This window comes from Pleurodeles waltl, chromosome 2_2 (assembly GCF_031143425.1).
Source record: "Pleurodeles waltl isolate 20211129_DDA chromosome 2_2, aPleWal1.hap1.20221129, whole genome shotgun sequence".
Lineage (NCBI taxonomy): Eukaryota > Metazoa > Chordata > Amphibia > Caudata > Salamandridae > Pleurodeles > Pleurodeles waltl.
The window spans coordinates 158,002,304-158,025,941 of record NC_090439.1 but is presented as its reverse complement, the minus strand read 5'-3'; the positions used below and the strand labels follow the sequence as shown (position 1 = coordinate 158,025,941).

The 23,638-nt window shown below is 45.1% G+C and overlaps 1 protein-coding gene across 1 annotated transcript in view; it reads left to right on the top strand.

Moving 5' to 3' along the window:
• NFX1 (nuclear transcription factor, X-box binding 1) overlaps positions 1 to 23,638 on the top strand; it is a 1,141,187-nt gene that overhangs the window by 811,509 nt on the left and 306,040 nt on the right. The window contains exon 18 of the mRNA XM_069219549.1: positions 1,249 to 1,350. Coding sequence (XP_069075650.1) covers positions 1,249 to 1,350 — 102 coding nt within the window. The remainder of the gene's footprint in view (positions 1 to 1,248; positions 1,351 to 23,638) is intronic.

The window sequence follows — 23,638 nt, the reverse complement described above, 5'->3', positions numbered from 1 at the left end:
TGTGTGTGTATGTGGGTGTCTGTGTGTTTCTCTACACTTTCCCCTTCTTATATTACCTCTGTCTTGCTGTTTGCTCCCCTTGGTCCTCATACATTTGACGTCATCATTGTAGTGTTGACTCCTCTCCTGACCAATCTCTGCTTACATTTATGTTTCTTTGTCATTACATTGACATTTTTTTTTTTTACCTTTCCTCCTTTGTGCTGAGAGCTTGCATGCTCCTTTTATCAGTGTTCACTCTGCATTCCTCAGTCCTGGATCTCTTCCTGACGGCACGGTTTCCTGCGTCACTGTCTCACTGCCAGGTCAGTTGTGACGGGCTTTTGGCTTTTTAGTCCGGCAGCACTACCTTGTTTGCGATTAGTTGGCAGACCCTCCTCCTGATTGGTATTGCTTTGGTATCTAATTCTACGATAAGTAATCTGTGGCTAGATGTGTCTATCAGATGGACAAGTTACTTACTTTCGGTAATGCCTTATCTGGTAGAGATGGGATCTAGCCTCAGATTCCTTATTGGCCCACCCATCCTCCCCTCTTGGCAGACTAGTTTCTCTCCACAGGGACTTTCCCTTCGGGGACATTTTCATACTGATTTTCTTTTTCTCTCAATTATCTCTTCTTGGCATTCAGATGCCTTCTTTGAAGATCAAGTTGCTTATCTTTGAGATAGCCTTATTTTGTGGCACACTGTTTACATAGGCGGTTTGTATGGGTGGCTCCGCGTTATGGGGTGGAAAATAGTCACAGAAAAAATTTATGTCAGCACATAGAGGAAGGGATTATATGGACTCCGTCGATGTCACATCCGGTGGATGACGTTGATGCGGAGTTACACAATGCCCTCTACCAACGTGCAGAGGTACTTCTGGGAAAAAAAATTCCAAGCCCAGTCTGGCACCTGGGGAGAAGTCATCGATAAGGAATCTGCAGCTAGATCCTATCTCCATCAGATAAGGCATTACCGAAGGTAATTGTCTTGTCCGATAGGGGACCTTCCAGCCTCGTGGATAAAATACAGTTGTGATAAATTAAGGATTCAATTTTTAACCATTACTCTGCTCTGATAAGTATTTCATCACTTTGGATACTTAGGTTTTTTTTGTGAATTGGCTCTGTTTACCACAGTTTGTAAAAATATTTGGATACATAATAACTGCTTAAATTGTGTCTTGAGTTTGAATGCAGCGCATGCATAATCATCAACTTTGTTTTTAGCTCTATTTAACATTAAGGCTTATTTTGTTACAGAATAGCTGCTATATCCATGGCCACTAAGTTAACAGACATGCAACTTGGTGATTCTGTTGACATTGGTAGACTGATCACCAAAAAGGAAATGAAGCAAACCAGGTAAACTCATCCGAAAATAGGAACAAGATCAGTGATTCATTTTGTGCTGTGCCTTGCAGACAATGAACCAGGGTTTGTATCCCTCATGCTATCATGGGGAACGTGTTATGCTGTTAAGTGCCTTGAGGTGGTTGACTATTCTCATTAGAGGAAAACACCACATTTCTCAGAGGTTGCTGTTCAGCAGGTATGTAGAAAATACAAAATATCCCAGATTTTCTCGAGGTTTTACCCAGTAGATAAAATGTGACAAACTAATGAAATTTCTACTAACTCCCTTGATTGATACTGCCATTGTAAAGAAAGATTGTGGTTTCCTATTATAGCTGCAGAAATAACTCATGCAGGCCTGTGACCATTAAAGCTGGCCAAAGAAGCACTAGGTGGAATCTTTATAGTGGACTGTGGGTTTGTGTATTCCAGAATTTCAACATGGGAAATACTCTCTGAGCTGCCTATTAAGGGCTATGTATGTACTCCACAAACCTTAACTATAAGCACATGTAACCCCCCTATCTTTTGGATAGATGACCAAAATCAGAGAGTTGGGGTGGGGGTGGAGGGGTGGGTTGGAGGAGCAGGAAGGCAAGTATTCACAGCATGTTTCAGATAATTCAGTACCAGGACCTTAGCCCCCCATCTCTAGCGTTTTCATCCACTCAATGTAGATAAAACATGTTTTCATCAAAGAGGCTAACATAAGAACACCCACCTGCTATCCAGTAATTTAGAATAAAATATACTGGAGTTTGATTCCTGTGCAGAAACATTATTAAGTGTCTAAGAGATAAAAGTACTATAATTAACCTAAATACCAGGACCACCCTAATGACTGGTGACAGTCTGGAGCAACTGGAGAACAGATGACACCAGAGAGGGTTATTGGGATTGTCCTTTGAATTACAGTTGAAAGCTCCAGTAGAATTAGGAAAGCCAGCAGTAAGTGACAAAATATCCACCTCGCTTTTCAGTTTGCATGATGTGGGAAGATGGCCTGGTGTGTGGTGGGTACCTGAGGTACTTACACCTTATACCAGGTCTCCCCTATTAGTGTAGTGTAGGCAGTGTCTAGAAGCCAGACTTTCTAGAGGTAGCTATGGATGAGCAGCAAAGGCTTGTCTAGGAGACATGCAAAGCTCATACAATACAACTGTAGTCACACAACACCTACATACATGAAAGAAAACACCCAGTATTACAAAAATAAAGGTACCTTATTTTAGTGACACTATTCCAAAAAGTACTAGAGAGGCAACCCTCAAGTAGGAGGTAAGTAACACTAAACATGTACACTAGTTATCAGCAGTAGGCTTAGAAAGTGATAGAAAACTGTGCAAATGTAAATAGACATTAGTGACCCTAGGGGAAGCCCAAATCATATACTAAAAAATTGAAATGTGAATACAGAGCCCCCACATAGGTAAGTGGAATGTGTAGAGGGGAGCTGGGGGTACTAGGAAACCCCAAAGGTAAATGCAGCACTGCCCCCTAGCGACCGGGAAGAAAGCAGTTACTCGATTTTTCCAAAACCACCGAAAAGGAAGGAAAAGAAGAAAATGCAACACCCAGACAAGACTGCAAGAAACCAGCAGTGGACTCCTGAACAGGAGGACCTGTGGAAGAAGGGGACCAAGTCCAGAAGTCACAGAAGAGTTCGGGAGGAGTAGGAGCTACTGCATACCCAGCTGTGGATGCAGGAGTTGGTCGATGGTAGGACAAAGACGGTTAGAAATGCAGCCCTGGTGCAGGTGAAGAGTTCCTGGAAGATGCAGTCAACGTCCCACTCCAGATGGATATTTGCAGTTCGTCATTGGCATTGAAAAGCCACCAACAAGCCTTGGCAAAGGCAGAAGTCGCGGTGAAGCAAAAGTGGAGCTGCCGGGGACTGACAAGGTCCAGGAGGACTTAACCCACGGTGGAAGTCCGAGGCGGACCCTCGGCAAGGCAGAGAGTCCACAGAAGGAGAGGCAGCCCCTACAGGAGACCCACTGAATGAGGAACCAGGAGTCACAGAGGAGCGTACGGAGCACTACTGGAGAAGGGCCATACGCCCCAGGAGAAGCATGCAGAGGGCTGTGCGTCGCAGGAAGGATTTCTGGGTCTACACGGAGCCTGAAGCTCCCTTGGAGGAGATGCAAACAAGCCTTGGTAGCTGCAAGAGACGCGGTACATGGGGTACTGTCCTGCGTGGGAAGGAAAGGGCTTACCTCTGCCAAAGTTGGACAGCTGGCAGAGAGGACCAAGACAACTACTCCGGACCACCACCCGTGATGCAGGATCCACGCAGCTCAGGAGGAGAGGGAATCCACGCAGCCGATCGCCGTTGCAGTTGGTGCCTGTGAATGCAGGGGAGTGACTCCTTCAGTCCAAGGGAAATTCCATCTTCCTTCTCATGTAGACTGAAGACTTGGCGCCCTCAGAGTATGCACAGCCGAGGAAATGTTGCAGAAGCTGGGCAGAGCCGTGGAGACGATGTTGCAAGCAGAGTCTTCATAGTCTATGCAGATTGTCAGTTTGTGGAGGGTCCAGTCTTGGTGCCAGTGGCTAGAAGTGGAAGTAAGGTTGCAGAGGAGTCCTACTGGAATCTTGCAAGCTAAATCTGACGACCCACCCAAGAGAGAGACCCTAAGTAGCCCTGAAGGGGGATTGGTCACCTAGCCAGGTGACCATGTATCAGGAGGGGGTTCTGACATCACCTGTCTGACCTGGCCAGTCATATGCTCCCCAGGGTTCCCTGCCAATCCTGGATTCAAGGATTGAAGGAGCTCTGGGCACCACCCCTGGCATGGTGATGTACAGGGAAGTGGTCACTCCTGTTTCCATTGTCCAGTTTTGTGCCAGAGCAGGGACTAAGGGTCCCTGAACTGGTGTAGAGTGGTTTATGCAAGGTGGGCACCAAATGTGCCATTCAAAGCATACTAGTGGCTTGGGGAGGCTACCCCTCCCACGTCATGTAACACCGATTTCCAAACGGGGAGGGTGTTACTCCCCTCTCCCAAAGGAAATTCTTTTTTTTGCCTTGCTAGGTTTGTGTTGGTCAAGCAGCAGGAGGGCAGAAACCTGACATGTTTGCTACCAAGCATGCCTAGGTTCGGAGTTACCATTATGTTGCTGGACATAGGTAGTGACCTATGTCCAGTCCACACATAAAATGGCGCATCCCGGCACTCACGAAGTCCAGGAAAATGGAATCTGAGTTTGTGGGGGCACCTCTCCTGGTGCAGGGGTGCCCTCACACACAGGTCCTTGCATCCTGCCATCTAGGCAAGGAGGGCCTGCCATTGGGGTGACTTACAGTGACCTGGTCCTTGACCTGCAATGGCAGGCCTGCAGAAGACATTGCATGTGCTCCCCATGGGTGGCATATAACCTGCTGCAGCCCATGGAGATCCCCTGATATCCCAATGCCTTGGGTACCTGGCTACCATATACTAGGGACTTACATGGGGGCACCACTATGCCAAATGTGGGGTGAAAATGGTACAAGTTACCAAGTTAGAAGGAGGGAGAGAGCATAATCACTGGAGTCCTGGTTAGCAGGATCCCAGTGAACACAGTCAAACACACTGACAATAGGAAGATAAATGTTGGTAACCACACCAAGAAAGAGGGTACTTTCCTACACATAAATAGAGAGAAAGCTTAAGAGGGTCCATGAAAGGAAGGTACGTGACTGGGAAATTGTAGTAAAGATCGTCTCTGCCTCTTTTTGCATCAGTTTATTACAAAAGTGAGCATAAGGGGTAATATAATGCGAATTGTCAACAAAGGACCTCAAGAAGATAACGGACACATCTTTGTGCATGATTACCTAGCTCATAGAGGGTCCATCTGTACGGACAAGCAACCAGTAAGCTTAAGACCCACCATAGTTCACTTTGAAGCAAAGTAGTGGTTCCATTGTCTAAGCATCAGCCATATGTGGTAATTCTAGATATTTATCCCATTTTTTTTTTTTAGACACAAACTATTAAATGAGTAATTTACAAATTAATCCATTCACAGTAAGCCAATATCATGAAACCGTAGGATGAGCTGCAATAGAGATCACCTGGCAGTATTCTATCACTCTGTCTAAAAGTTTGCCAGCGTACTCAAACTGCACTGAACCACCTAAGCCATTCTGGAGCTGTTTCCATTGTTAATATCTTTTTAAGCACCTCTGCCTAAGACAACCTGCTGTTCTGTTAAATCCCCACACAAGCTGGCAAGATGTTCTGAAAAAATAGTAACTAGAGCATGAAAATATTCACATTTGTTACTCCAATAGCCCTTTTGTCAGTAGGACACATATGTTCCAGGTATTGGTGATTGCATAAAAGATAGCCTAGATATCATGATTAATGTACACGGTCACAAGATGTGTTCCATGCGGTGCCTAAATGACAACATGGGCCTGAGTGTGGTTACATTTGAAGATCTGAGATGCTTAAGAAACGTTTGCAGTGTGCAATGAGATGGCTGTATGAGAGAATTACGCATGCCGGAACCACGCATGCCTTAACAACACAGTCTGAACCACAGCCGTGTCTTTTCCATGCATGCCTTTGCCACGCATGCCTTTACAACGGATTTTGTATTAAAAGCATACTTAGTTAATGCATTTGTGAAAACAGCATGCGTGGTTCTGTCATACAACCCCACCTAAAAAGTACCTCAATCCCCAACCCACCCCACCAGCCCTGAGGCCCAAAACTAACCGCCACCCCTAATAACTAAACTACCTTGACCTCCCAACCCACCCTAAGACCTAAATAAAATTGAAAAAAAAACCAACCCCTCACCTCTGCCCTTAAAAATTAAATTACCCCGACACCCCCACCTGCCCCGAGCTCTAAAACATCCCCCACCCCTCATAACTAAACTACCCCGACCCCCCCCACACCCACCCTAAGCCCTAAAAAGAAAACTACCCGATCCCATCCCTAAAAACTAAATTACCCTGACACCCCCCACCAATCCTGAGCCCTAAAACCTTCCCCACCCCTAATAAGTAAACTACCCAAACCCCCACCCACGCTAAGTCCCTAAAAAAAACTACCTGACCCCCACCCCCCTCTAAAAAACTAAACTACCCCAACACCCCTCACCCCGCCCTGAGTCCTAAAACCTTCCCCACCCCTAATAAGTAAACTACTCAATCCCCCACCTACCCTAAGCCCTAAAAAATAAACTACCCCAACCCCTCCATTCCTGAGTCCTCTCCAAATTCTTCCTCCTCTTCTCTCCTCCCACCCATCCTTAAACCTTCCACACCCCTAAAAAATAAACTACCCCGCTTCCTCACCCTGCCCGTAAGAAATAACCTACCCTGAACCCCCAGCAACCTTAAGCCCTAAACATAAACTACCCCAACCCTGCCCCTAAAAAATAAACTTCCTCAGAAGCACTAAATCCAACCCACTCTAAGCACTAAATCCAACCCCCCTCCTAAAATCTACTCCCCAACCTTGCTGCAGCCCCACTTACCTCACTGCGTCCTCTCCTGATCCACTACACTGCTCTCTGCCGTTTTCTCTGCCTTAACCACACATATGCGTAGTTTGGCACATTAGTAGTTAAGGCAGAGAAAAAGGCAGTTGTTGTTCCGGCAAGCGTTGTTCTGCTTGCGTGGGAAACGTCCTAAACAATGCGTTGTAAACAATACGGACGTTTCCCCAATGACACACATGCAAACACTGTATAATCAGCGGCAGTTGAATGTGAAACATGATGGAATATCAAAGTAAAATAGCCCAAGCGAAGTCTTAATTTACAGAGCAAAACAGCAGAGCATCAACATATTATTGCCTTCCCCTGTGAGGAGGTTAATGAGCTTAATTTGTAGTATTTCTTACAAAACTAACTGTCTAGCAAATGTAATTTTTGACAGTTTAAAACCTTACCCACTCTCCAAAAGTAAGAAGGAGGCAAATTTGAGACAAAAGAGTTTGGCCTATACAACTTTAAAGAATAAAAATAATACTTCAGTGACAAAGCTGTTTTAGGATTCACACATACTACTGCCAACATGGGACTTTTCTAGACTTTGTATATAATTTAGTGCTGTACAATAATACAAATTAATATTGGTATTTAGAGTGGTATCTGCAATGACAGTAACATTAATAAGCATGTTAATTAAAAATGTTGTTCACACTGAAAGCAAACAAAAATCATCTGTAAGGTATCTGCAATGACAGTAACATTAATAAGCATGTTAATTAAAAAATGTTGTTCACACTGAAAGCAAACAAAAATCATCTGTAAGAGTTTTTGTTACTGTTAATACCTGTCTCTTGTTTGGAGATGTAGACACTGTCATACATTAAATCCAATGTCTTAATCAACTTATTTTTTGTTTATTTTTTGCCCTATCTCGTCACCTCTTCTGGAGTTGTATGGCCGAAGACATACAACACACTGTTTCTTTAAATCTGTAAAATTCCTATCATTAAACTTTGTAGTTGTCTCCATTTACAAAGGTCACCATTTTACTGGTAAGGTGAGGCATGCATCTCCTTTTTTAGGTTAATAATAATTAGTATTCATATATAAATATGGTACATTTTCTGATGCATAGTTTTTAAAAGTGATCCTATTTGCCCATGGCCAATATGTGTAATTGTGACAACAATAAATAAATAAATAAATATATATATGTTCGATGGGATGTGTAGCTGCAGATACACATGCTATGCATAGTCCTGCTATCTAGTGTTGGGCTCGGAGTGTTACAAGTTGTTTTTCTTCGAAGAAGTGTTTTTGAGTCACGGGATTGGGTGACTCCTCCTCTTCGGCTCCATTGCGCATGGGCATCAACTCCATGTTAGATTGTTTTCTTTCCGCCATCGGGTTCGGACGTGTTTCTTTTCGCTCCGTAGTTCGAGTTGAAAAAGTTCTAAAAACCTCTAATTCATCAGTATTGTTTTGATCACGTATCTTCTCTCATCGCCACTTCGGTACGTCGGATCCAACTTCTTTACCCGTCCTTTGGGGCACCCGCACCCAACTCGGGCCTGGTCGGGCTGATCACGTGGAAGCCTCATGGACCGGACCCCATTTCCCCTCTGTCCTCGGTGCCACACCAAGTTCCCATATACAGACCAACATCTTGTCTGTAATCTCTGTCTCTCTCCAGACCATCGAGGGGACACTTGTGAGGCCTGCAGATCCTTCCGCTCGAAGAAGACTCTACGAGACAGAAGAGCGCAAAGGTTGGAAATGGCGTCGAGAAGCACAGAACGTCTTGACGTAGAGGAAGAGGAGATTATGCACACTGCAGTCTCCATCCGAGGGTCCGATTCCAAGCAGGAGTCTGAGGACTGACCGGTCATAGCAGGACAGCACGTGAGTACGCCTGCCCCTGTCCAATCCAAGCCCAAACATAAGGCCTAGGAACGCCACTGCCAGAAGGCCATGGCTAGACCTGCAAAAAGACCTCCGGTGACCAAGCAACAACTTCGGCACCGAGAAAGGCCACGCCACCGAAGCCTGCGGACTCGAGTCGAAGCCTCAAAAATCGCTTTCAGAGCCAAGGCCAACATCCACTCCTGGCCTTTTGATCCCGAGAAAACCGGCTTCGGAGCCGAAAAGACCCAGCTACACAGAGGAGCATGGACTTTCGAAACAACTTAAAGAAAGCCATAGATTTTCGGAGGAACTCACACAAATGGAGGACATTGAAGAAAGGCAGGCCAGAATTCATATTCATAAAGACACTGGCAAGATTATAGCTGCACCTCCTCTGAAGACTAAGAGGAAGCTAGCCTTTCAAGGACAATTGGACACTGATCAGCCACCAGCTTAAGTGCCAAGGCCTAAGCAAAAATCTCCACCTCCACAATTTTCACCTCATCAGTCTCCTCATTCTCCTCACCTGCTTGTCTCTCCACTTACTACTCCTACAACTGCACAGTCTCCTGTACATTCTGTAGACTCACAACAGGACAATGTCGATCCATGGGTTCTCTATGATCCAGATCCCATTTCGGATAACAGCCCAGACTGCTATCCTTCCAAACCATCACCACCAGAAGATAGCACTGGATACACTCAAGTTCATGCTTCCAGGCATGTTAAAGCACGCACATGAAATATTTCAAGAGCCAGTGAAGGCCAGGATCATCACTCCAAGAGTGGAGAAAAAATATAAACCACCTCCCTCTGACCCGGCATTCATTACTCAGCAACTGCCTCCTGATTCTGTAGTTGTGAGTGCAGCAAGGAAAAGGGACAACTCTCAGTCATCTGGTGATGCACCACCACCAGACAAGGAGAGCAGGAAATTTGATGCTGCTGGCAAAAGAGTAGCATTGCAAGCAGCCAATCAATGGAGAATAGCCAACTCCCAAGCACTACTGACTAGGTATGATAGGTCCCACTGGGACGAGATGAAAGATATCATCCAGCATCTCCCCAAAGTCCAACAAAAGAGGGCACAGCAAATAGTTGAGGAAGGGCAGGCTATTACTAACAAACAGATTAGATCAGCCCTAGACTAGGCAGACACAGCACTAGGACAATCAATACTGCTGTTACTATTCGGAGACACGCATGGCTTCGGTCGTCAGGGTTTAAGCCTGAAATCCAGCAGGCTGTCCTTACTATGCCATTCAATGAGAAACAACTTTTTGGCCCTGAAGTTGACACGGCCATTCAAAAGATGAAGAAAGACTCAGACACCGCTAAAGCCATGGGTGCTCTGTATACTACGCAATACAGAGGTCCATTTCTGAAACCTCAATACAGGGGTAGTTTTAGAGCACAAACACCTGAGGCATCCACCTCACAATCCAAATCATCTTACCAGGCTCAATACCAACGAGGTAGATTTAGAGGAACTTATAAAGGGCAGTTCCCCAGAGGTAGGGGAAAATATCAGCCAGCAAAACAAGCCTCACAGCCAAAACAGTGACTCTCTCCACCTCTTCCCTCATCACACTTCACCTGTGGGAGGAAGACTGCAAATGTTCCACAAAAATTGGTTACCCATTACAACAGACAACTGGGTATTGTCTATTATCCACAATGGTTACTGCATAGAATTGGCACAAATTCCCTCAGATATACCTCCAAAACCACACAAACTGTCCTCCCAACACATCTCCATGTTGCAAGATGACGTACAGTCACTATTACTCAAACAAGCCATAGAGCTTGTACCACAACATCAGATAGGAACAGGGGTTTACTCCCTGTACTTCCTTATTCCCAAAAAAAGATGGAATCTTGAGACCAATACTAGATCTCAGAACTCTCAATCTGTACATCCTATGAGAACACTTTCACGTGGTAACACTACAGGATGTAGTCCCACTGCTACAACAACAAGATTTCATGGCAACATTAGACCTCCAGGATGCGTATTTTCACATACCCATCCATCCAGCGCACAGAAAATATCTCAGGCTTGTAATACGGGGAAAACATTACCAGTTCAAAGTGTTACCCTTTGGGATAACAACATTACCAAGAGTATTTACAAAATGCCTTGTGGTAGTTGCAGCCTACCTAAGAAGACAACACATCCATGTCTTTCCATATCTGGACGATTGGCTAATAAAATCCAACAGTCATACACAGTGTCAAAACCATACACATTATGTAATACAATCCCTACACACTCTAGGGTTCTCTATAAACTACCAAAAATCCCACTTGCAACCTGCACAAATTCAACAGTATTTAGGAGCCACACTAAATATGCAAACAGCATTTGCAAGCCCAAGTCCACAAAGGGTACAGACATTCCACAATGTATTACCACAAATTCAGTCAAACCAACAGTACGCAGTCAAATTTTAATAAAACTGTTGGGCATGATGGCATCATGCATCGCCATTGTCCCAAATGCAAGATTAAACATGCAGCCCTTACAACAGTGCCTTGCAAAACAATGGTCACAGGTACACGGTCAACTTCAAAATCTAGTGTTGATAGACCACCAAACACGCATATCACTTCAGTGGTGGAATTCTACAAATTTAAACAAAGGGCGGCCATTTCAAGACCCTGTGCCTCAAACCACACTTACAACAGATCCATCAATGATTGGATGGGGAGCACACCTCAACAATCACAATATTAAAGGACAATGGGACACCAAACACAAACAACTTCACATAAATCACCTAGAATTGCTAGCCGTATTCCTAGCACTCAAAGCCTTTCAACCTCTTCTTGTTCACAAACACATTCTGATCAAAACAGACAACATGACTCCAATGTATTACCTAAACAAACAAGGAGGGACCGACTCATCGCAACTGTCCCTTCTAGCACAAAAGATTTGGCATTGGGCAATACACAACAACATTCACCTAGTAGCACAATATATTCCAGGGATACACAACCAATTGGCAGATGTTCTCAGCCGAGATCATCAACAAACACACAAATGGAAAATTCATCCCCAAGTACTTCAGACATACTTCATCACTGGGGAATGCCAGACATAGACCTATTCGCCACCAGCGAAAACGCAAAATGCAAAACTTTGCATCCAGGTTTCCACACCCTCTATCCAAGGGCAATGCTCTGTGGATCAACTGGTCAGGGATATTTGCTAGCGCTTTTCCCCCTCTCCCGCTCATTCCATTTCTGGTCAACAAACTGCGTCAAAACAAACTCAAACTCATACTCATAGCACCAACGTGGGCACGTCAACCCTGGTACACAACACTTAGATCTGTCAGTAGTACCACACATCAAACTTCCCAACAGACCAGATCTGTTAACACAAAACAGACAACTGATCAGGCATCCAGATCCAGCAATACTCAATCTAGCGATTTGGCTCCTGAAGTCTTAGAGTTTGGATATCTACATCTTCCAACTGAATGTATGGAAGTAATTAAACAAGCTAAAAAACCCACTACCAGGTAGTGTTATGCAAACAAATGGAAAAGGTTTGTGTTTTACTGTCAATCTAAACAGATTGCCCCTCTTTCCGCATCAATACAAGACATTGTAGGTTACTTGCTTCATCTGAAAAAAGCAAATTTGGCCTTCTCGTCCATCAAAATACATCTCACTGCTATTTCAGCGGATTTGCAAAATATACAACACATCTCTCTATTTAGATCCCTGTTATCAAAGCCTTCATGGAAGGACTAAACCACATCATACCACCAAGAACACCTCCAGTGCCTTTGTGGAATCTAAATATTGTACTCACACGACTCATGGGTCCACCATTTGAACCTATGCATTAATTTCAGCAACATGGTTGCATTCCTAGTTGCAATTACTTCATTAACCCCTTCCCCGCCATGGACGTAATGGTTACGTCCATGGCAGCGCCCGTGTGGCGCCATGGACGTAACCATTACGTCCTACTACCGGCCCTCGGGGGAAGCGCTAGCGCTCCCCCCGAGGGCCGTCCCCCCACCCCTCCCAGGTCAGGGCTGAATGGGTAATCCCTTCAACCCCCAACCCCCTCTCCCACCCCCCCCCCCCCCCCCACACACACACACACACACACACACACTGTTAGCTGTCTTCCTAGCACTCAAAGCTTTTCAGCCTCTCCTTATTCACAAGAATGTCCTGATCAAAACAGACAACATGACCACCATGTATTACCTAAAGAAAGAAGGAGGGTCACATTTGTCCCAACTCTCCCCCCTAACTCAAAAAATTTGGAAATGGGCAATACACAATCACATTTACCTGGTAGCACAATACATTCCAGGGATACACAAACAGCTAGCTGATGCTCTCAGCAGAAATCAACAGACACACGAGTGGGAGATTCACCCTCAAGTACTTCAAAAATACTTTCAACAATGGGGAACACCAGACATAGATATGTTCGCCACCAGTGAAAATGCCAAAACTTCGCATCCAGATACCCCCATCCCCCATCCAAGGGCAATGCTCTATGGATGAATTGGTCAGGGATATTTACTTACGCTTTTCCCCCTCTCCCGGTCATTCCTTTTCTAGTCAACAAATTGCGTCTGGGGCAGAAACCTCTAGACACCAGGGATACTTTTTTTTGTTTTGTTTTGTGTTTTAGGTGTGGGGAGCGACCCCTTAGGCAAGGGTCGCTCCCATAGCGGGCAAATTATATTTAGGCCATTGGGGACAGATTAGCCTATTTTTATGAGGCCAATCTGCCCCCAAGGGGGGTAGAAACCACTAGACACCAGGGAGTTTTTTTTTTTTTCACGTAAGGGGAGCGACCCCTTAGGCAAGGGTCGTTCCCCTGGGGGGCAAATGTATTTTAGGCGATTTCTGCCCGCTTTGGGGGCAGATCGGCCGATTATAGGGCAGAAACCACTAGGCACCAGGGATCTTTTTTTGCGCCGTCACGCAAGGGGAGCAACCTTGTAGGCAAGGGTCGCTCCCCGGGTGGGGGGGGGGGGGATTTATTTTAGGCCATTTCTGCCCCCGGGGGGGGGGGGGGGGCAGAAGCCTCTAGGCGCCTGGGCAAATTTTGTTTCTTTTTTTTTTTTTTTTTTTTTTTTTTTTTTTTAGAGATGGGGAGCAGAAACCACTAGGCACCAGGGATCTTTTTTTGCGCCGTCACGCAAGGGGAGCAACCTTGTAGGCAAGGGTCGCTCCCCGGGTGGGGGGGGGGGGGGATTTATTTTAGGCCATTTCTGCCCCCCCCTGGGGGCAGATCGGCCTATTGTTATTAGGCCGATCTGCCCCCAGGGCGGGCAGAAACCTCTAGGCGCCAGGGCAAATTATTTTTTCCTTTTTTTTTTGTTTGTTTGTTTTTTTAGAGATGGGGAGCGACCCATAAGGCAAGGGTTGCTCCCCTGGGGGGGGGGGAATTGTATTTAGACCATTTCTGCCCCCGTTGGGGGCAGATTGGGCGATTTTAGGTCAATCTGCCCCCAAAGGGGCAGAAACCACTATGCACCGTGGCGCCAATGTCATGCAGGGGGAGCGACCCCGTAGGCAGGGGTCGTTCCCGGGTGGGGGTTGGTAGGGTGGGGGGGGGCAAATTTATTTTAGGCCATTTCTGCCCCCCGGGGGCAGATCGGCCTATTGTTATTAGGCCGATCTGCCCCCGGGGGGGGCAGAAACCTCTAGGCGCCAGGGCAATTTCTTTTTTTTTTTAAAGAGATTGGGAGCGATACATTAGGCAAGGGTCGCTCCCCTGGGGGGCAAATTGTATTTAGACCATTTCTGCCCCCCTTGGGGCCGGCTGAGCTAGAGGCCAAAATCCACAGGTAGGCACTGTTTTCTATGAAAAAATGTGATGTGTCCACGTTGTGTTTTGGGCCATTTCCTGTCGCGGGCGCTAAGCCTACCCACACAAGTGAGGTATAATTTTTATCGTGAGACTTGGGGGAACGCTGGGTGGAAGGAAATTTGTGGCTCCTCTCAGATTCCAGAACTTTCTGTCACCGAAATGTGAGGAAAAAATGTTTTTTTAGCCAAAGTTTGAGGTTTGCAAAGGATTCTGGGTAACAGAACCTGGTCAGAGCCCCACAAGTCACCCCATCTTGGATTCCCCTGGGTTTCTAGTTTTCAAAAATGCGCTGGTTTGCTAGGTTTCCCCAGGTGCCGACTGAGCTAGAGGCCAAAATCCACAGGTAGGCACTGTTTTCTATGAAAAAATGTGATGTGTCTACGTTGTGTTTTGGGCCATTTCCTGTCGCGGGCGCTAGGCCTACCCACACAAGTGAGGTATCATTTTTATCGGGAGACTTGGGGGGAACGCTGGGTGGAAGGAAATTTGTTTCTCCTCTCTGATTCCAGAACTTTCTGTCACCGAAATGTGAGGAAAATGTGTTTTTTTAGCCAAATTTTGAGGTTTGCAAAGGATTCTGGGTAACAGAACCTGGTCAGAGCCCCACAAGTCACCCCATCTTGGATTCCCCTAGGTCTCTAGTTTTAAATAAATGCACAGGTTTGATAGGTTTCCCTAGGTGCCGGCTGAGCTAGAGGCCAAAATCTACAGGTAGTCACTTTGCAAAAAGCACCTCTGTTTTCTTACAAAAAATGTGATGTGTCCATGTTGCGTTTTGGGGCATTTCCTGTCGCGGGCGCTAGGCCTACCCACACAAGTGAGGTATCATTTTTATCAGGAGACTTGGGGAAACGCTGGGTGGAAGGAAATTTGTGGCTCCCCTCTGATTCCAGAACTTTCTGTCACCAAAATGTGAGGAAAACATGTTTTTTTAGCCAATGTTTGAGGTTTGCAAAGGATTCTGGGTAACAGAACCTGGTCAGAGCCCCACAATTCACCCCATCTTGGATTCCCCTAGGTCTCTAGTTTTCAAAAATGCACAGGATTGGTAGGTTTCCCTAGGTGCCGGCTGAGCTAGAGGCCAAAATCTACAGGTAGGCACTTTGCAAAAAACACCTCTGTTTTCTTTAAAAAAATGTGATGTGTCCATGTTGCGTTTTGGGACGTTTCCTGTCGCGGGCGCTAGGCCTACCCACACAAGTGAGGTATCATTTTTATCGGGAGACTTGGGGGAACATAGATTAGCAAAACAAGTGTTATTGCCCCTTGTCTTTCTCTACATTTGTTCCTTCAAAATATAAGAGAGTGTGTAAATAAGACATCTATTTGAGAAATGCCCTGTAATTCACATGCTAGTATGGTCACCCCAGAATTCAGAGATGTGCAAATAACCCCTGCTCCTCAACACCTTATCTTGTGCCCTTTTTGGAAATACAAAGGTTTTCTTGATAACTATTTTTCACTCTTTATATTTCAACAAATGAATTGCTGTATACCCAGTATAGAATGAAAACGCACTGCAGGGTGCAGCTCATTTATTGGCTCTGGGTACCTAGGGTTCTTGATGAACCTACTAGCCCTGAAGAGTCCAGCAGACGTAACAGTATATTGCTTTCAAAAATCTGACATTGGAGGAAAAAGTTACAGAGTAAAACGTAGAGACAAATTGCAGATTTTTTCACCTCAATTTCAATATTTTGTTTTTTCAGTTGTTATTTTCTGTAGGAAATCCTTGAAGGATCTACACAAATTACTCCTTGCTGAATTCAGAATTTTGTCTACTTTTCAGAAATGTTGCGGTTTCTGGGATCCAGCATTGGTTTCATGCCCATTTATTTCACTGACTGGAAGGAGGCTGAAAGCACAAAAAATCGCTAAAATGGGGTATGTCCCAGTAAAATGCCAAAATTGTGTTGAAAAATTGGGTTTTCTGATTCAAGTCTGCCTGTTCCTGAAAGCTAGGAAGCTGGTGATTTTAGCACCGCAAACCCTTTGTTGATCCCATTTTCAGGGAAAAAACCACAAGCCTTCTTCTGCAGCCCCTTTTTCCCATTTAAAAAAAAAAAAATGAAATTTTCACTGTATTTTGGCTAATTTATTGGCCTCCTTCTGGGGAACCCACAAAGTTTGGGTACCTCTAGAATCCCTAGGATGTTGGAAAAAAAGGACGCAAATTTGGCGTGGGTAGCTTATGTGAACAAAAAGTTATGAGGGCCTAAGTGTGAACTGCCCCAAATAGCCAAAAAAAGGCTTGGCACCTGAGGGGGAAAAGGCCTGGCAGCGAAGGGGTTAAGGAGAGTTAGTGAAATCCAAGCTATCACTATTGAACAACCCTTCATACAAGTACACAAACATAAAGTGGTACTTCAGACAAACCCAGATTTTCTTCCAAAGGTGATATCACCGTTTCATATCAATCAAACAATGGAACTCCCAGTCTTCTTCCCACAGCCAGACTCTGTAGCAGAAAGAGCGCTGCATACATTGGACATTAAAAGAGCTATAATGTATTACATTGATAGAACTAAATCATTTAGGAAAACCTAACAGTTATTTGTGGCGTTCCAAAAACCACATAATGGTAATCCTATCTCAAAACAAGGACTAGCTAGATGGATAGTAAAATGCATCCAAACATGTTACCTAAAAGCTTAAAGGTAGCTATAAGTAACACCAAAAGCACATTCCATCAGGAAAAAAGGAGCAAAAATTGCATTTTTAGGAAATATACCAGTGACAGAAATCTGTAAAGCAGCCATTTGGTCAACACCCCATACATTTACAAAGCATTACTGTGTAGATGTGTTAGCAACACAGCAGGCCACAGTAGGACAGGCCGTACTAAGAACACTATTTCAAACAACTTCAACTCCTACAGGCTGACCACCGCTTATGGGAGGCAAAACCGCTTTGTAGTCTATGCATAGCATGTGTATCTGCAGCTACACATGCCATCGATCGGAAAATGTCACGTACCCAGTGTACATGTGTTCATGGCATGTTCTGCTGCAGATTCACATGTGCCCTCCCGCCTCCCCGGGAGCCTGTAGCCGTTTAAGTTAAAACATTAATTTGTGTATATATGTATATATATATGTGTTCGGTGGCATGTGTAGCTGTAGATACACATGCTGTGCATTATCGTGCCATCTAGTGTTGGGCTCGGAGTGTTACAACTTGTTTTTCTTCGAAGAAGTCTTTTCGAGTCACGAGACCGAGGGACTCCTCCCTTTCGGCTCCATTGCGCATGGGCGTCGACTCCATCTTAGATTGTTTTCTTTACGCCATCGGGTTCGGACGTGTTCTCTTCGCTTCGTATTTCGAATCGGGAAAGTTAGCTAAATATCGAAAATTCGACTGTATTGTTCGCGCAGGGTACTGGTTTAGTGTTAGCGTATTGACACCGACAGTAGAAGCGCTCCGGCGGCCCTTCGGGGCTTCCGCTCTTCAGCGGTGCCTGGTTGGCCCGATCGCATCCATCGACGAAACTAATGGACCGGACCCCCTTCCGCTTCTGTCCGAAGTGCCACTCGAAGTATCCCTATACAGACCAACACTTGGTCTGTAATCTGTGTTTATCACCAGAACACAGTGAGGATACTTGTGAGGCCTGTCGGGCGTTTCGATCAAAAAAGACCCTACTTGATCGAAGAGCGAGAAGACTTCAAATGGCGTTGACACCGAGAGAACAACTCGACGTCGAAGAGGAGGAGAGAATTTCCATCCAGGGGACGGACTCTGACGACCCACGACGGTGCAGAAAACAGTGAGTAAAACTGCCCCATCCAAAACTCACACAAAGATCGTAAAGGCCAAGGGGATGCCACCGCCAGCAGGCCATGGCGTAACGCATCGCAAAGAAGGTGGCCAAACGTCGGCACCGAAAAAGGCCAAAGAATTTCCGAAGACATCCGACTCCAGTCGAGATTCAGGCACCGAACGATCTCGCCGCCGAGAGTTCGACTCACCCAAAGTGAGAAAAGTAATGTCGGAACCGAAAAAGACTTTCTCTGAAGAATCGGTACCGAAAAAAGCAGCTTCGGAGCCGAAAAGAAGCTCTTACACAGAAGAGCAAGGACTTTCCAGCCAAATGCAAAAACACAGATTTGAGCAGGAAATAAGTATGGGGGAACCAGACCATACGCAAAGGAGGTTGCATATCCAGAAAGAAACTGGAAAAATACAAACTCTTTCTCCAACCAAAACCAAAAGAAAGCTGGTATTTCAAGAGTCAGAAATGCAGCCAAAGGCGAAAGTGGCCAGAGATAAAACCCCACCACCGAGGTTTTCGCCACAACCTTCCCCACTACACTCACCACAGCTGTCCCCGGTAACAACACCTCTAGTGCAGTCACCTCTGAATACAGGGATGACACAGGATGATCCGGATGCATGGGACTTATATGATGCTCCAGTATCAGACAACAACCCAGATTGTTACCCAACAAGGCCGTCACCTCCAGAGGACAGTACTGCATATACCCAGGTACTATCAAGGGCAGCTACGTCCCACAATGTAGCAATGCATTCAGAGCCAAAAGAGGATGATTTCATGTTCAACACCTTGGCATCCACCCACACTTCCTACCAGAGTCTGCCAATGCTCCCGGGCATGCTCAAGCACGCAAAACAGGTATTCCAGGAGCCAGTGAAAGGAAGGGCTATCACTCCTAGGGTGGAGAAAAAATACAAGCCTCCCCCCAATAGACCCTGTGTTTATAACACAGCAACTTACACCAGACTCGGTGGTTGTAGGAGCAGCAAGAAAGACGGCAAACTCTCAATCATCAGGAGACGCTCCGCCGCCTGACAAAGAGAGTAGGAAGTTTGATGCAGCGGGCAAACGAGTGGCAGCACAGGCAGCCAATCAATTGTGGATCGCAAACTCGCAAGCCCTACTGGCTCGCTATGACAGGGCACACTGGGACGAGATGCAACATATTATACAGCACTTGCCCAAAGAACACCAGAAACGTGCCCAACAGGTTGTGGAAGAAGGACAAGCAATATCCAACAACCAAATAAGGTCCGCATTAGACTCAGCAGACACAGCAGCACGAACAGTCAACACTGCGGTAACCATTCGCAGGCATGCATGGTTACGAAGCTCAGGATTCAAGCCAGAAATCCAACAAGCTGTGTTAAACATGCCTTTTAACCAAGAACAATTGTTTGGGCCGGAAGTGGACACAGCAATTGAAAAATTAAAGAAGGACACGGATACGGCCAAAGCCATGGGCGCGCTCTACTCCCCACAAAGCAGAAGCACATTTAGAAAGCCACAATTTAGAGGGGGGTTTCGTATGCAAACACCAGAGCCTTCCACCTCGCAAACCAGACCCACCTATCAGGGACAATACCAGAGAGGAGGGTTTCGAGGCTCATATAGGGGTGGACAATTCCCAAGAGCAAGGGGAAAATTCCAAACACCTAAGACAAGTCAAACCAAACAGTGACTTCAATGTCACAAAACCCCAACACTTAACACCAGTGGGGGGGAGACTTACTGCATACTACCAAAACTGGACACACATAACTACGGACGCATGGGTCCTAGCCATTATCCAACATGGTTATTGCATAGAATTCATAAATTTCCCGCCAGATCTGCCCCCAAGGGCACACAATATGTCCAAACAACACTTAGACCTGTTACAACTAGAGGTCCAAGCATTGTTACAAAAACAAGCAATAGAGTTAGTACCCAACCATCATAAAGGAACAAGTGTCTACTCACTATATTTCCTAATTCCAAAGAAAGACAAAACGTTAAGACCCATATTAGACCTCAGAACGCTGAATCTCTTCATCAAGTCGGATCACTTCCACATGGTAACACTTCAAGACGTGGTTCCCTTACTAAAAAAAGGACTACATGTCAACGTTAGATCTCAGGGATGCATACTTTCACATACCCATACATCCTTCTCACAGAAAATACTTAAGGTTTGCAATACACGGCGTGCACTATCAATTCAAAGTGTTACCTTTCGGGATAACAACAGCCCCAAGGGTATTCACAAAATGCCTTGCAGTAGTAGCCGCTCACATAAGGAGACAGCACATACACGTATTCCCATACTTAGACGACTGGTTAATAAAAACCAGCACTCAACAACAGTGTCTTCTTTACACGCAATACGTTATAGAAACTCTACACAAACTAGGATTTTCTATAAATTACCAAAAATCACATCTGCAGCCATCCCAAATACAACAATACTTGGGAGCAACACTCAACACTCAAAAAGCGATTGCCACTCCAAGTCCACAAAGGGTACAAGCGTTCCAAAATATAACATTAAACATACAGCCAAACCAACACTACCAAGTAAGGTTTGTAATGAAACTTCTAGGCATGATGTCTTCATGCATAGCCAATGTCCCAAACGCGAGATTACACATGCGGCCCTTACAACAGTGCCTAGCAAAACAATGGACACGAGCACAGGGTCAACTCCAAGATCTAGTGTTGGTAGACCGCCAGACACACTTCTTGCTTCAATGGTGGAACCCTATAAATTTAAACCAAGGGCGGCCGTTCCAGGACCCAGTGCCTCAAGACGTGATCACAACAGATGCTTCCATGAAGGGGTGGGTAGCACACCTCAACCAGCACAGCATACAGGGACAATGGGACAATCAACAAAACCAACTACACATAAATTATTTAGAACTGTTGGCAGTGTTTCTAGCATTAAAAGCATTTCAACCACTGATAGCCCACAAACACATTCTTGTCAAAACCGACAACATGACGACAGTGTATTACCTCAACAAACAAGGAGGGACACACTCGTCACAACTGTGTCTCTTAGCACAGAAAATTTGGCATTGGGCAATTCACAATCACATTCGCCTAATAGCACACTACATCCCAGGCATTCAGAACCAGTTGGCCGACAATCTCAGTCGAGATCACCAACAAACATACAAATGGGAAATTCATCCCCAGATCCTACAAGATTACTTTCTACGCTGGGGAACACCAAAAATAGACCTATTTGCAACAAAAGAAAATGCAAAATGCCAAAACTTTGCGTCCAGGTACCCACACCCTCAGTCCAAGGGCAATGCGTTATGGATCAGTTGGTCAGGGATATTTGCTTACACTTTTCCCCCTCTCCTACTCATTCCTTATCTGGTAAACAAACTAAGTCAAAACAAACTCAAACTAATACTTATAGCACCAACCGTGGTACACAACACTGCTAGATTTATCAGTAGTACCTCACATCAAATTACCAAACAGGCCAGATCTGTTAACGCAACACAAACAACAGATCAAACACCCGAATCCAGCATCGCTCAATCTAGCAATCTGGCTCCTGAAATCTTTTGGACATTTAGACCTTACACAAGAATGTATGGAGGTCATTAAACAAGTTAGAAAACCCACTACAAGACATTGTTACGCAAACAAATGGAAAAGATTTGTTTACTACTGCCACACTAATCAAATTCAACCAGTACATGCTTCCGCAAAGGACATTGTAGGCTACTTATTACACTTACAAAAGTCTAAGCTAGCATTCTCTTCAATTAAAATACATCTCACTGCAATATCTGCCTATCTGCAAATTACACATTCAACATCGCTTTTTAGAATCCCAGTCATCAAAGCATTTATGGAGGGACTAAAAAGAATCATACCCCTAAGAACACCACCAGTACCTTCGTGGAACCTTAATATTGTATTAACACGACTCATGGGACCACCATTCAAACCCATGCACTCTTGTGAGATGCAATACTTAACTTGGAAAGTGGCCTTTCTAATAGCTATCACATCACTTAGAAGAGTAAGTGAGATACAAGCATTTACTATACAAGAACCCTTTATAGAAATACATAAACATAAAGTGGTTCTCCGTACAAATCCCAAATTCTTACCACAAGTCATATCGCCATTCCACCTAAACCAAACAGTGGAACTCCCAGTCTTCTTTCCACAACCAGACTCAGTAGCCGAAAGAGCCTTACATACATTAGACATAAAGAGAGCACTAATGTATTACATTGACAGGACAAAACAATTTAGTAAAACAAAACAATTGTTTGTAGCCTTCCAAAAACCTCATGCAGGTAATCCTATATCCAAACAAGGCATTGCCAGATGGATAGTTAAATGTATTCAAACTTGCTATATCAAAGCAAAAAGAGATCTACCTATTACACCAAAAGCGCATTCCACTAGGAAAAAAGGCGCCACAATGGCTTTTCTGGGGAATATACCTATGACTGAAATTTGTAAGGCAGCCACCTGGTCTACGCCTCATACATTTACGAAGCATTACTGTGTAGATATGTTAACAACACAACAAGCCACAGTAGGACAGGCTGTAGTAAGAACATTATTTCAAACAACTTCAACTCCTACAGGCTAAGCCACCACTTTTTAGGGAAGGTTACTGCTTATTAGTCTATGCACAGCATGTGTATCTGCAGCTACACATGCCACCGAATTGAAAATGTCACTTACCCAGTGTACATCTGTTCGTGGCATGAGACGCTGCAGATTCACATGCGCCCTCCCACCTCCCCGGGAGCCTGTAGCCGTTGTTAGTTGAATAAGATTTGTAAATTTGTAAATAAATATTATTTTAATACACATTATGTACATACACACCTACTCCATTGCATGGGCACATCTAGTATACTCTCAACTCCTACCTCACCCTCAGCGGGGAAAACAATCTAAGATGGAGTTGACGCCCATGCGCAATGGAGCCGAAAGGGAGGAGTCCCTCGGTCTTGTGACTCGAAAAGACTTCTTAGAAGAAAAACTACTGTAACACTCCAAGCCCAACACTAGATGGCAGGATAATGCACAGCATGTGAATCTGCAGCGTCTCATGCCACGAACAGATGTACACTGGGTAAGTGACATTTTCCATATACATTCCATTTGCATGGACATCTCTTTTCTTTATACTCTATCACATTTGGTGCCCTTCGTACATAAACCAGTCCACACTGGTTCAGGGACCCCAGGTCCCTGGTCTGGCGCATAACAGGACAGTATAGAGGGGTGTACCACTCCCCTGTCCATCACCACCCCAGGGATAGTGCTCAGATCTCCTCCAGAGGGTCCCAGGG